Here is a 15421-nt window from a genome sequence, read left to right as displayed (position 1 = left end):
AAACCATAGCAGTGGGGGAGTTGAGGTTTTAAATAGGATAGACAGGGAAGGCCTTTCTTTGAAGGTAGTATTTGAGCAAAGATCAGCAGATGAGGGAAAGAACTAGGTGTATGTCTAAGAGGCTTCTAGGCAGAGGAAACGGCAAGTGCAGAGGCCCTGTGTCAGGAGTGTGATAACAATATAGCAATACCTATATTGTATTTAGTTATCATCTGTGGAGCTAGTCAGCCATTCAGCAGCCTTGTTTCTAGACTATGCAGATTAGAGCTGGCCAAAACAATCTGGGCAACTTTCCCCTTCACTTCCGTGTTTGTTGAACACTTACTGTGTGTCAAGCACTGTCGTAGATACTTGTGAGACAACGATGGTAAAACTTACACCCAGACTCTAGGGAAAATGCCTTGTACCCCAATACTTGATCAGACCGAATATGAGCAGTGTCCCAAGAGGAAAAGAAACTAGAAGTTCAGAGCGTACGCCCAGTGAAGATCACAGGAAGAATTGCATGAACAAGGCAGAATTTCGTTTGGGCCCTAAAGCGTTGAGTAGAGTTGAAACAGTGGTGATGGTTGGAGGGAAGCACATAGTGGGCAGAGGGCTAGGACATTGATTCTTCTAAACCAAGACCCCGACTAAAATGATTGCAAATAAGCAGGTTTCCAAAAGTTGAGGGTCCCTTTCTCTTCCCAATAACACTATTTCTTTGCTTTTTAAATGCTAATCAGTATAAATGCAGCATAAAGGAACTCATAGGTGCCACCTATACTGATAGCTTAGTGTGGGGAGAAATGATCAGTCAGTCTTTTACAGGAAGCTTTCTTATCATTAGACCAAAGCACACACCACTCAGTTCCCCCCATCTGGCCCCTCCTTCTGTTTAGAGGTGCTATACTGCTGTGCACGAAGAATGTGTCGCTTGCCGTATTGTATCAATAAACAAAAGATGTTGTGGCCATCAAGCTGTCAGCCAGACTGTGCACCCCAAGGGGATTCAGTATGGAAAAAAGCAGGATCCTGGCCCTAGATAGTTCTGGTGCATATCAAAGGGATGATTTCAATGAGCCCAGACTCTTGCGTATTCCCACACAGAGAAAAATGCTAAATTCATTTCCTTGAGGTGTCCGGTTTTCTTTAATAAACAGTAATCTTTTGACGTTCCGGCTACCTGGTTTTTGTTGCAAAAAGTCCTGTATATCCCGGCTCCTCCCTCACCTCTTCGGAGCAGTCCCTCAGAGTTATCGGAGAGGCTCTTTTCCAGGCTTAAGCCCTCAGAAAGTCCGCCGAATGAAACATAATTCTCAACTTTTAGCTTGTGCAACATTTTAAGTCAGCACTGCAATAGGCCATGCTGGTAATTTGCTGAGAATAGGTACAGTGGGTCAGATATATTTTGCAGAGAGTTTCTGATCCACAGTTCATCTTTGTTAAGTACCGGTTTCTCTCTGAGTAAAAGCTTTCTATGCCAGCTTTTGTTTTTTTCTAGCCACACAGCATGCAGGATCTTAGTTCCCCAACCAGGGATCGAACCCGTGCCCGCTGCAGTGGAAGCACAGAGTCTTAACCACTGGACCGCCAGGGAAGTCCCAGCAAAAGTACTTTTATAAGTAGGGGATAATGAACATGGATAGGAACCCTCTGGGATGTGTGAAATCAAAGGTAGGCAGTGTGCATGAATGGATGAGGAACTTGCCCGGGAAGGCTTTGTCGAGTTCCTGGCTTCAGTTGTTTTTCTGTGGATATACAAATGTTTGGGAACAGAATTATTTGATTCATTTGAACCCCAATTTGCATCCGCCTTAAGGGAGTATTAATTCACAAAGTTCCCTCTGGAGTCAGTGCTCTCTTAAGCAGTTTGCCTTCCTGATCGAGGAGGATGATAGTCCTTCAGGCAACGCATAAATAGGCAACATTTAAAAATTGCTGTTTGCATTAAATTTCATCTTCTTCATCTTCTGCATTGTTTAAACAGCTTAAGCAAAACTAGGAATTCTTGTTTCTAGTGATGGATATTATTTCATTATATCTCAGAAAGCCAATGATTCCAATCTTCTTGTCCAGTTTTACTGAGATTAAATGCCATTCTTCTGTAATTGCTTCCAAGCCTGAAACAAAGTGATAAGCTGAACAGCTCAAGCACAGACGCTCTCTCAGTTTATTGGATTTCTCTCTTTTTTTCCCTCACTCTTACTCCCTTTTCTCCTCTCTTTCTCTTTCCCACCATCATCCTTCTTTCCTTCCCTTCTTCCTTCCTTCCTTGTTCTTTCTTTGCTCACTCTTTCTTTTCCCTCTTCCTCCCTCCTTGAACCCCAGGCCAACTATATTGGGCAAATGTAGGTGTTCTTATCCTGTTAGTGTATCATGTTCTTCAGATGGACTGTAGACCCCTAAAATTATATGCAAAATTTTGGACTGTCAACATTTGTCAGTTTTCCTGCTGAGAACATTTATAATTTTTTTAGATCCTCAAAAGAGTCTGTGACCAAAAGAAGGTTGAGAAACACTAGTCTAAGATTACACAGGAGTCATCTGTCTTCAGGGCTGAATTTGACTGTAGACTTCTCTGAAACACTTGAGTTAAAGGACTTCACATCGTTTGGCAACCACAGGAGCCAGTCCTAGGAATGTGTGCTCGACCCTCAGAACCACCAGAAAGACATCCTACATTCAGCTCGTTCATTTCTGCCCATGATTAAGGCTGCTAAGCACGGTTTTCTGTTCTTTAAAAAAAAAAAAAGTAAAGAGGTTATAAAGAGATAAGCAGAAGCTTCCAAGTAGACTGAAGAATAAAAAGCTTATATGTGAATGACCAAGTCTTGCACCTCACCGCCTGGAGGGTATCTTCATGAGTTACTCTATTTTGGTCATGTTCCTTTGTAATTAAATTGGGAGGCTAGGTATTCATTTGCTTTGTTAGTTAATTTCAGTCTTCTTCCTAAAGAAGAAACTTAGTAGTGCTGGATGAAGGTTGTTCAGAGAGAACTAGACATGGCCCCTATCCTCCGAGATGATATAAGAACCAAGTTGGAAATATATAGAATATCAACAGACTCGGCATAAAATATACTAATACAGAAGTGATCTACTGGCACCATGCACAAGTCAAGGTAACTTTATTTTGGGTGGAATAAAGGACTATAACTGTGGCTCTTCCAGGTCTAGAGAGGGTGGGACCAGCACATAAATAATAATCATCTTCCTTCAGGTTAGCCTGGTTAGACTTCTAGAGTGAGTAGGGCAAGTGATGGCTGGGTACATTGGCTTAGTGTGGATATCCTAAGTTTAAGGAGCTGTTTTCATAGGTGGGAATGAAAACAATAATCTGTGAGCTAAACATGAACAGATGCTGCTGGTATGAGGTAGCCTGATGGAAGGCGGAGACTCAGCATTTGATGGGAAACAAGGCCTTAGGAAAGTGGGCTGGTGTTTTTTTTGGAGTCTAGAAGAAGAAAATGGTGTCTCGTGGCTGATGATGCCAGAGCAGGGAAGGTGTGCATGGATATAGCAATGCAGGGAGAAACGGAAAGGCATGTACCATCCATGGCAAAGAAAAAATGGATTTTGAAAGGATTAGATGAAACCCAGAGCAGGATTAGCATACCATCGGGTTTGCTGAATAAAGGGTAGAGATGAGTCATGGGTGACTTAGGTTTCCTGTTTGCAGTGGGAAGACCTCTTGATGTTGAAATATTCCAAGGCCGTGGGACCTGGGAAAGAAAGTCACAGAGAGATGATAAATAGCTGTATCTTCATCACATTTGATTAGAGCTATGGGTCTGAGCTGACAAGAGCATGGGTCTGAGCTGTCTTAGAGGGGTAGATTCTAGGGTAAAAAAAAGGCAGATGTGTCTGTCATCTCCCTACAGAGAGTAGCTGGGTCCCCTGACATGGATGCGCTACAGAAAGAACCTGATGTGCTTGGGATAGACAAGCAGAGGAACAGCCTTCCTTTCCGAGTCTGAAGCCTGGGCTAGTGGTGAATGCTTTTTTGCTATTCATCTTCCTTTTGAGATTACCTTTTATTTTCTTTTTCTAACAGGTTAAGAAAATAATGATGCTTTCCCCCCTTTTAGAAGTGAAATCATGACTTCTTCGTTTGCCTGGCCATTGCAATGCTAGAATGGTATAAGAAAGCAATATGTACAGCTATCTAGCGTTAAACTTACTCTATTCATGGGTAAGAGTCATTAATTTTCATGAAGGAAAAGAAATGTACACACAAGGGTTTTTTGCGTGTATATACTAAGTAAATCTTTTGAAATCGGTCATTTGCTCTACAGATATTTATTCAATGAATACTTTAAACACAGTATCCTATGGGAAGACTTGAGATGCCAAATGCAGAACACGGATGGAGTATAGCGATTAATCTCTGGAATCAATTTGCCTGAATTGGAATCTGGGCTCTGCCACTTACTAATGGTGTGATCCTGGGCAAGTGGCTCAACTCTTGTGTTTCTTTCCTGATCTTTTTTTTTTTTTTTTTTTTTTTTTTTTTGCGGTACACGGGCCTCTCACCGTTGTGGCCTGTCCCGTTGCGGAGCACAGGCTCCGGATGCGCAGGCTCAGCGGCCATGGCTCACGGGCCTAGCAGCTCCGTGGCATGTGGGATCTTCCCGGACCGGGGCACGGACCCATGTCCCCTGCATCGGCAGGCAGACTCTCAACCACTGCGCCACCAGGGAAGCCCTTTCCTGATCTTTAAAATGGGAATAATAGTAATAATACTTAACCTTGTGCTGTTGTTGGGGGGAGTAAATGAGTTAGTATGTACTAAACATTTATAACAGCGCCTGGCAATTAGTAAACACTAAATACATATTAGCTCTTGTTATTATTGCCCTATGTAAATTACCACATAATTAAATACATAGTTTATCAACTGGCCACAATATGAACACCAGAGTAAGGGAAAGAGGTTCTGTAAGCACAAGCACAGAAGGCATGGAGTGAGGGAGGTGTACAAGAGAAATCGCATCCATCACAGAAACCTGTGTAAATACGTGAAGACATTTAGAACGGTGACTGGCACACAGTGAGCTCTCAGAACACTTCAGCTCTTATTTGCTGGTGTTAAACTGGAATTCTTAACCTCAGGAACATTGGATTAGGAGTCCATATAAACGAAGGTGAGAAGTATAGAAAGAACCAATATTGTACCTTTTGTAGTGGCTAATTATGGGCTCAAAATAACATTAATTGAAGAATGCTCACTTTTGGCTAGAGATCTGTTTCATCATTGATCTCTTGCAAAGCAGTATGCTAGAGGGGCCAGGGGCAGGACTGTGGGTCTGGTTTGCCTGGGTGTGGATCCCAGGTTGGCCGTATACCAGCTGGGTAACGTAGGGTGAGGGAGTTAATCTCTTAGTGTCCTTGTCTATAAAATGAGGGTAATCATAGTACATGCCTTCCAGGGTCACTCTTAGGATTAAATTAATTAATATATATCTAAAGCACTTGGAATAATGCTTAGTACATAGTAAACACTCACAGTTCAGTGTTTGCTATTTTTACTATTTTCAACACTTTTTCATGCCACTCACCACTGGAGGAGATTTCAGGGTCCAGGCACTCAGGGAGGGGACTCTGAGCAGGCAGGCGCCTACCTTCTGTCTGAACATGCAGTGGGCTACAGCTTAATATGATTCTGACATATTCAACTGCATTCCTGCCCCTCTCCCAGCCTCCAGAACCCAGCCTTAGCATTTTTCTTTAAGAGTTGTTTACATCAAAAATCGGCCAAGATTTGCCAGCTCCTTTGAAATTTTTCAAAGGGCAAACACAGTTGTCAAATGCTGAAGGATTTAGATGAGGCATACTTCTTTAATTTACAAAAATTTCCTTTTTACTTTAGGCATATATAAATAGCTAATGGGTACATATGTGTGTATATCATGTAAGTGGCATTTGTCCTATGTAATTTCTCTTTTTAAAAGTACACAGACACACCATATATAAATGAGTGTATGTGTATATATATATAAAACACACACACATATATGAGACATAGTTATAAAGATACTACCTACTCCCAATTTAGAGTTTAATCTCTTTTTTCCCCTTCCCAGGAATCAGTATCTATTCAGTGCCATTATTTACGCAGCACATATGGAAATGATTGAGGACCTGCATTTTGGTGTTGCCTCTATGTTGGTTTTGGTTTGTGGGGTTTTTAGCCGCTATCTTGGTAATCTCAGCATCTAGCTCCATTGCTCATAGCTGCTCCATTTCATCCTTGGATATGAAGGATTCATCGCCATGAGACAGTGGCTTGTTTTTATTTTCTTGCTGACAGCTAAGTGGTGATGACGAGGAAATTTGCCAGTCGAGTTTGACCTTTGATAGGGAGCTGTTTATTTTATTTCATTTTTTTATAAAGTTATTTTATTTATTTACTTTTGGCTGTGTTGGGTCTTTGTTGCTGTGCACGGGCTTTCTCTAGTTGCGGCGAGCCGGGGCTACTCTTTGTTGCAGTGCGCGGGCTTCTCGTTGCAGTGGCCTCTCCTGCTGTGGAGCACGGGCTCTATGTGCGCGGGCTTCAGTAGTTGTGACACGTGGGCTCAGCAGTTGTGGCTTGCGGGCTCTAGAGCGCAGGCTCAGTAGCTGTGGCGCATGGGCCTAGTTGTTCCATGGCATGTGGGATCCTCCCGGACCAGGGCTCCAGCCCGTGTTCCCTGCGTTGGCAGGTGGACTCTTAACCGCTGCGCCACCAGGGAAGCCCAGGGAGCTGTTTAAATAAAATCAGATGATACGCTGGTTGTGCTTCTTACTCCCCACAGTGCACTACTGACCTTATTGGGTGATGTTTTCCTTCTGAAATGAAACTTAAAAGGCATATAGATACAATTTACAAAAAAAAAAAATTTCACTCACTATCTGAGCTTCAAGTATTAGAAATTGGACATAGAGTGTATACTGGATCTTGTTTTTGCAGTTTTATCAATAACTCAACCATCTAAGTTCTAGGCCATGGTGCTCTGCTGATCTTTTGCCAATGAAATAAAACTACAAAAATAAGGTCACATAGAAAAATTGTAATACATATTCTTCTGGTTCCCTTTCCCTTTATCCTTTGTTAACCCCCTACCTCACAGGTTACATTTGTCATTTTGTTTTCTCCAATTTGATCCACTGAGGGACAGAGTATAAGTCAATACCTAGTAGTTCAGAATGAAAGCTTTTTTCTCTAATTTCAACCGCCACTGGAATGTTCTCACCGAACTTCTTACTGGCTAACTTTCTTCAACTGAAATCATTTATTTTATTATCTAATTGGTAGATCAAGTCAGTCAATCTACAAATATTTATTGATATGGTTCACAGTTGGTGGTTTAGAGGAATTATTATGGGAACAAGGTGTAACGATTTGTTGCCATAGGTTCTGATGTCATGGATTTAATTTCTTGTATATACATGCAGCTGTATTGTATCAGCCAGCTGTATTCCTGCATAACAAATCACCACGAAACTCATTAGCTTTGACAACAATCATTTGTTATTAGAGTTCACATGTCTGTGCCTTGGCTGGAGGTTGGCTAATTTAGGCGTGGAGGGTCAGGGGCAGCTGGGTGATTTTGCTGATTTCAGCTAGATTCACTCACACGTCTAAGGCTGAGAGTTAGCTGATCTTGGCCAGGCTCATCTGGGAGCAACTCTGATTTATGTGTCTGTCCTCCTTCTGGGATCAGTAGACTGTCCTGGCACATCCTTCTCATAAGTGTGATGGCAAAGGTACAAGTGTGTAAGTTCAGTTGTACAAGTGCATTTCAAGACTTTACTTGTGTTGCAAAGCTAACATCCTCTTGGCCAAAGCCAGTCATGTGGCCAACCCCAGGGTAGGGATTAGTCCCCAGTGGGAGGGCACTGCAAAATTACATGGCAAAGGACAGGGATAGAGGGACAAACGAAGAACTGGAGCCAGTTATGCAATTTATAACATATATTAAGGTACTCATTGACTCTTCTTAAGTCAAGGGACTCTAAATGGGCCACTTGACCCACTAAGGCGTCTATGTAATAATTACCATCATAAAATATGAAGCAGAGCAGGCAGAAGCAGGCCATGTCCATGTGTGATCATCCAGGGACAATATATTCCCAGTATAGGAAATTTAGAAATAGTATGAAACTAGAGAAAAAAAAAAGTCACTCATGTTCTGAATTATTCTCCAGAGATATTTTTACTATTTTGACATATTTCCTTTCAGTCTTTTTTTCCTATCAGTTTCTTCATTAATAGTATATAAATTTATATTCAGGTTTTTTCCTTAATATTCTATCATAACTCTTTGCCTTGTTATTAAAAAGTGTCTAAACATGTAACATTACTGGCTGCATAATATTTCCATTGTATGGATGTACCCTAATTCATTCACTTTGCCCTTACTTTTTGCTCTTTTGGTTACTTTCAGTGTTTTTTGATTATAAATAATGCTGCAGTGAGCATATCTGTACACACATCTTTTTAAAAAAAATATTTATTTATTTTATTTTATTTTTGGCCGCATTGGGTCTTAGTTGCGGCACACAGGCTCTTTGTTGTGGCACAGGGCTTCTCTCTAGTTCTGGCACGCAGGCTCCAGGGCACATGGGCTCTGTAGTTGTGCGCAGGTTCCTGAGTGCATGGGCTCTGTAGTTTGTGGCACACAGGCTCTCTAGTCAAGGCATGCAAGCTAAGTAGTTGTGGCGCGCTGGCTTAGTTGCCTCTTGGCACGTGGGATCTTATTTCCCTGACCAGGGATCGAACCCACATCCCCTGCATTGTAAGGCAGATTCTTTACCACTGGACCACCAGGGAAGTCCCTGTGCACACATCTTTATCTACATGTTTAGTTGTTTCTTTAATGGATCGGGAGATCTGGGTTCTGCCACATATTTGCTGTGTGATTTAGACCTGCATGTTAGTTTCCTCATCTATAAAAACACATCTGAGGTTGATGGCCTTAAACTTCTTTCTAATTCAAAAAACATCTTTCAAGGTAGAGTAATAAATTGCTGTACTGAAATGGAAGCATGAAGGCAGCACCAGTGGTTTGTCCCCAAAAGGCTCAGGGGAGGAAAGGCAGCTTCCTTGGGCTTTTCTCTTGGAAGAGTTCAGGGGAAGTTTTGTTTCATAGTTCACATATCATTATTTGTCCGTCAGTCTCCATCTCTGATACAGCAAAGATTATATAAAAAATTTTAAAATGGGGGTGTAGGACACTGAGCATTAAGAATATAAACTATCTTGGGCTTCCCTGGTGGCGCAGTGGTTGAGAGTCTGCCTGCCAATGCAGGGGACATGGGTTCGGGCCCCGGTCCGGGAAGATCCCACATGCGGCGGAGCGGCTGGGCCCGTGAGCCATGGCCACTGAGCCTGCGCCTCCGGAGCCTGTGCTCCGCAATGGGAGAGGCCACAGCAGTGAGAGGCCTGCGTACCGCAAAAAAACAAAACAAAACAAACAAACAAAAAACCAAAAATAAAAAAAGAATATAGACTATCTTGACCTATTTTATGAATGTGTGTGCTTTGAGAATGGCTTAGCCAGATTGGAAGAACTAATTTCATTACCTGTCTCTATTTTGCTTGTAATTTTGTATTTGCTTTTTGTATTTAGTTTTACCTGTTGTGCCTTGTGAATTATGTTTCATCACAGTAATTGTAACCACACAGCCATGGGATCTGGCCTTATCTCACCATTCCCTGGTAATTGCATGTGACCTTTTCCTCAGGGATGCCTCCTTAACTGTTAATTTTAATATATACTGAGACTATATTTCATCTTACTGTCTCTCTTCCAGTCTCTGCTAGAGGTAAATATTGCTCAGTGTGGACAGGCTGTAAGTGTTGACAAGGCAGAGGTATGAACACATCATTGCTGAGTGGAGAAAATGTGATCTGTGCTCTCTCTGTCTCTCCAGCCCCTCCCCACATCTGTCCTAAGCGTGTCTTCCTTACAGGTGGCAGAGACCTCACGCCTAAGCTCATTCTGGGAGTGGTGTTAGGTACTTCGTTTGGTTCCTCATCCAGTTGCTTCCCCAAGCTGAGCTAGGGGGCCCATCTGCCCAGCAGGGTTCTGCATCAAGTACAGTGTGGTCTCCATCCTCTGGCTGCTTTCAAAAGGACCTTTGTTACCTGCCCCTCCCGCTCGGCCAGGATGTGGCGCACACCCCGAGAATGACGGAAATCCTCCATCACCCCATAGCACTCAGCGGCTCCATAGAACCAGCTCTAAAAGCAATCACCTTCAACCAACCTAAGTCTTGCCCGTCTTTATTTGACCTCAGGAAATAAATTGGGGCTGGAATAATTAATTGAGTCAATTAGAAATTGGATTTGGGGGAAAATTATTTTCCATGATGCATGTGAATCTAACCTTTCCCCGTGTTTGAAGGAAGTTGCTTATGAAATACAACCTTCCCTGGTGGCGCAGTGGTTGAGAGTCCGCCTGCCGATGCAGGGGACACGGGTTCGTGACCCGGTCCGGGAAGATCCCACATACCGCGGAGCGGCTGGGCCCGTGAGCCATGGCCGCTGAGCCTGCGCGTCCGGAGCCTGTGCTCCGCAGCTGGAGAGGCCACAACAGTGAGAGGCCCGCGTACTGCAAAAAAAAAAAAAAAAAAAAAAAAGAAACACAACCTTAACAATTGCGAACTTCAGTTTTTAGCTTCCGTGCCCACTCTTCCACTGCCCTCTTGACAGTTCTGAATGATGTTCATGTACCTTTTCATAAGAAAAGTTGAGCCCAATTCTTGAGTGTAAAATAATTCATAATGTGAATGACTTTGCTCCCCTGGACAGTAATAGTTCATGAAGCACCTGGTGTGTGTGTGTGTTTAAACGTTTAAACGTTTTCATAAAGCAAGGGAGCATATCTTTGCTTTATTTTAGTCTCGCTTTAGTAAAACTGGTAACAGGTGAGGAATGCTGACTTTGGGAATCTCTGACTTGTTTTCTCTCGTTCTGCACCTGTTTGCAGCCTTCTTGCTGTTGTTCCCTTTCCTGCCCTCCTCCCTCCTTTCCCAGGGCTATGCTGAGGTACCTGCTCTGATGTAACTTGGTAAGAAATGCAGGGTACCATGCAGGCTCCCAGGAGAATGTCACTGAGTGATGGAGGTGCTTCTGTCTGTTCGGTGCTGTTGCTTTGTTGTGATCCTCAGGCCTGTGATTGTCACGAAAGCCAGAGGCAAGCCAAGACCAGACTTAACAAGATGCCGCCCTTTCCTCTGGATGAGCATTTCATCCATTTCAGCAAGGGGCAGATGTCTGTTACAAACTCTGAAGTTTCTTAGAGGGCTAAGTAAAATTCTGGAAGTCTAGGTCAGGTGTAAGGCATAAGCGGCGTTGTAGAGAAGCAGACTAGGACCAATGACGGGGAGTGAGAAGAAAAAGAAGAAAACAAATAACCATCCATTGGGGAGAAGGACAGAGATCTGTCTCCAGTCCTGTCTCCTGAGACCCTGGTTGTCAACCATTCGCTTCTTTCCTTCTTATTTTAAAATGCATTTCTTTCTTTCTTTCTTTCCTTTCCATATATTAATTGGTTTGAAAACCAAAAAGTATAAAACACTACACACTGAAATTCTCTCTCCTATCCTATTCCCCATCCACCTAGTCTCCTTCCTGCTCTGCCTGGAGAGCCTAGTTTCTTTCTTTTATATGTATCCTTCCAGAGTTGCTTTAGGCATCCTTACACTCAAGTGAATACAAGTATAGATTCTCACTTTGCCATTCATTTCTTCATCCATTTATCTCCTCTCTCACATCCTCATTTTATTTCCTTTTATTCTACTCACAGTAATTCTTTGTTGGAGCTTCTTTTTGAGGAGAAAGGTCAGTGCCATTTGTTTTACTTATACCTGATGCCCTGAACAGATTCACATGTGTGCTTATCTTTTTCCCACAGATGAAGTGGAGAGTGAGAAATGGTACCTGTCTACAGACTTTCCATCAACAACCATCAAGACAGAGCCAATCACGGACGAGCCGCCCTCAGGACTAGTTCCGTCTGTCACTCTGACCATCACTGCCATCTCTACCCCTTTTGAAAAGGAGGAACCCCCTCTGGAAATGAACGCTGGGGTATACTCATTTTTCCTCCATATAAACAGATTGGATCAAAAGATACGGATCCTCATTCTCCAATAAGGCACTTAATCTTTTCGGAGCTAGTGGTTGTATATGTTTAAAGATATATAACTATATATGTATGTATGTATGTAAAAATGTATTTATGTATATATCTAGGATATGTTGATTTGGTGTCAGCGTTGCTTACATCACTTCCTTTAAAGGCATTTCCAGAAAAATTGGTAGCAAGTCTCATTTCATTTTTTCTATGATTGCTATTACAAAATTTTAAAAATACATAGATATCCATGGGGAAAAAAGATTCTCCCTGGAACTGATTTTTAAGCCGGTGGAAAGGGAGTGGTTATGATGATGACGCGATCCATGGCTTTCTGTGCCGTGGCAATACGGAATGCTAGTTCCTGTGTAGTGCTCAGTTACCCTGACTTAATTCAGGGATCTCCCACCTACCAATTCCTAATGTATTCCCCGTGGAAAACGTAAGAAATCTGGAATTTCTTCCTTGCTCAGTTCCACACCTACGGCAAGTAGGATTTAGTTTTACTCCACCTTCTCTTTGGGTATTTCAGTGTCTGGTGATGGACCAGAGTCATACTTGTACATCTTCTTCCAGATATTGGAATCCAGTCCTAACTTTCCTTAAGTTCAAAGTCACAGGTTATAAACAATGACTCTGCTGACCATCTTTAAGTCAGATCTCCTCTGAGCGAGGTATAGTGGTCCACCTGTTCAGGAAAAGGTAGCACAGCAGTGGTGGGGCCACTAAGGCTTTGCTGAGAACCCACTCCTGTGCTCTTACCTTCCATCCGTGTGGAAGATGAGGGATTGTGGACAGAGCACCTCTGCACTGCCCTCTAGAATTCCCTTCTCAATAGCTACCTGAGTCTGTTAATCAGACTAGGCTTCTGGAGTCTGTATAAGTCTCCTTGCTCCATGAGATTTTAGTTCAGTTCATGTTCATGCATGTCACTGAGAAAGGGCAGGGTCATGGCCTTGCTCCCCATGCACGGGCCAGATACCTTTCCTCCTTCCTGTACTCAGTGTTTCATGGTTAGTTGCTGTCAGTTGTCAGGAACCTGGAGAGAATGGATGCAGCTGGGTTCACACAGTTCCTACCGCAGGACACACTGCTGGAGGCCATGACCCTTAAAAATGTACCAGACTATTTTGTGATAAAAGGCCTTTATAGTCCATAAAAACAATAGAAAGAAAGCACTGATAAGTGAGCCCTGGATTTTTTTTTTTTTGGCTGTACCATGAGGCTTGTGGGATCTCAGTTCCCCAACCAGGGATTGAACCCAGGCCACAGCAGTGAAAGTGCTGAGTCCTAACCACTGGACCACCAGGGAACTCCCTAGCCCTGGGTTCTTAATTTTAGAATTCTGAGGGTTCCATCACCTGTATTGCCAGGTTTGGCAATGAGGGAAAGGTTAAGGACTAAAACACCTCCCTGTCCAAGAAGCAGCCTGCACTCAGCCGGGCCTCGCCACCCCCAGAGAAGCAGGGCTGTCCTGGGAGGAAGACACAGATGACAAATAACTCCCTGGGGTGTTTCTTCAGATTTGTTATTGGTTTTTAAAAACTGTGTTTGAAATTCTTCCTTTAGGTTGATTCCTCGTGCCAGACAGTTATTCCTAAGATTAAGCTGGAGCCTCATGAAGTGGATCAGTTCCTAAACTTCTCTCCTAAGGAAGGTCTGTCCACTCTCTCCTTTGGGTTAACAGATGTGGGTGCACCGTCTAAAGAGATGGGGAATGTGCGAGATAGTGCTGGGCTTGATTGTACCAAAGGCAGAACTTGCTTTATGAAATAGCTCCGTTCTCGATTGTAAATACAAACTTTGAAAGCTAAGTTTTTCCAGCTAAATCTTTAACTTTTACTCCTAGGCAGGGTGACTTTTCAGCATGTTCGTAGACTGCTGTGACTTGGGTGCTGACAAGGGGACAAGGGAACCGCTGCCCTCAAGCCATCGTGTGGATAAAACCCAGCTCCCTGTCCTGGAGTGATGATCAGTAGAGGCAAATAGGCACATATCCACAAAGGCACCTGGCCTACTTACAACAAACAATTCTAGTTTAAACCCTTTGTGAAGTGAATTCACGGTTTATCTGTCTGACCAACTCAATGTTTTTAAATGTTGATTTCAGATGACAGTTGTTGCAAGGAGCCTCCTTTGTTCCTGCATCCTACTGGGCTTCTTGCCATCCTTTTAGAGTTAAGTAGTGTCACACTTGGGGTTATCACACTTTCACTTTCTTCTTTCTCTGTATCAGTCTTTTTCTTGTCCTGTGTGAAGCCCATAGTCAGGAATCCTGAACGTAGACCCCTAAGTCTCACGGAGTCTAGGAAGCTCTCTTGGCATTTTTTTATTCTTTTCTTTCTTTCTTTTTTTTTTTTCTTTTGGCTGTGTTGGGTCTTTGTTGCTGCGCGCAGGCTTCAGGAGTTGCGGCGAGTGGGGGCTACTCTTTGTTGCGGTGCGTGGACTTCTCATTGCGGTGGCTTCTCTTGCTGGGGAGCACGGGCTCTAGGCGCGCGGGCTTCAGTAGTTGTGGCACTTGGGCTCAGTAGTTGTGGCACACAGGCTTAATTGCTCCGTGGCATGTGGGATCTTCCCGGGCCAGGGCTTGAACCCGTGTCCCCAGCATTGGCAGGTGGATTCTTAACCACTGTGCCACCAGGGAAGTCCCTCTCAGCCTTTTTAATTGAGTTACTTTGCACAGATCCTGCTCTTAATTCTGTGCCTTCAGACACACCATCCCCTCCCTTTTTATTTATACTTTTGGCACAAGGTTATAAGGGTAGCTCATTGGTGTGGTCGACAAATAGGAAATTAGTATATGCACTTGTCATGGGAAGGGTATCCGCGCTATGGTGTAGATGTAATGAGCAGATGTTACATAGTGGCAGTGCTCAGGGAAACAAAGTCTACCTTCATTCCACCAGAAACATACTCAGGACTTGATCTGTGACAACTTAATCAAGGTTGGCATTTACCCTTTATCATCAGTAAAGAAAGGATTCTGTTTTTAAAGTTAGAAATACTGACTAAAATCCATATTGAGACAGTATTTCTTTTCACTGAGTGATATGTTTTAGTGCCTTTCAGCTTTATATACTGCTCCAAAGTAATTCCTTTCATTTTTGTGACACCGGTTACAACTATCACATGCATCTTGCTTTTAAATCTATGTTGCAATATGCTTCAGAAAATGTCACAACTGTACCAGTGAACCCCCTAGTGGCTTTGGAATCTGGGATCACTGGAGGAGAAACATTTCAAGGGTAAAGTAAATGGCCATCCTTCCTCATTATCCTAGATGTACAGAGAGGAGGAAATTAAATATCCTTGAATGC

At 43.1% G+C, this 15421-nt stretch overlaps 1 protein-coding gene across 1 annotated transcript in view; it reads left to right on the top strand.

The window, feature by feature from the left end:
• The window catches only part of CREB3L2 (cAMP responsive element binding protein 3 like 2), a 114196-nt gene that overhangs the window by 72953 nt on the left and 25822 nt on the right, over nt 1-15421 (top strand). The window contains exons 3-4 of the mRNA XM_065883866.1: nt 11883-12058; nt 13674-13761. Of these exons, the coding sequence (XP_065739938.1) occupies nt 11883-12058; nt 13674-13761 (264 nt within the window). The remainder of the gene's footprint in view (nt 1-11882; nt 12059-13673; nt 13762-15421) is intronic.

Source organism: Phocoena phocoena, chromosome 9 (genome assembly GCF_963924675.1).
Source record: "Phocoena phocoena chromosome 9, mPhoPho1.1, whole genome shotgun sequence".
NCBI lineage: Eukaryota > Metazoa > Chordata > Mammalia > Artiodactyla > Phocoenidae > Phocoena > Phocoena phocoena.
Note: the sequence above shows the minus strand (reverse complement) of the source record. Positions and strands in the feature narration are given on the sequence as shown.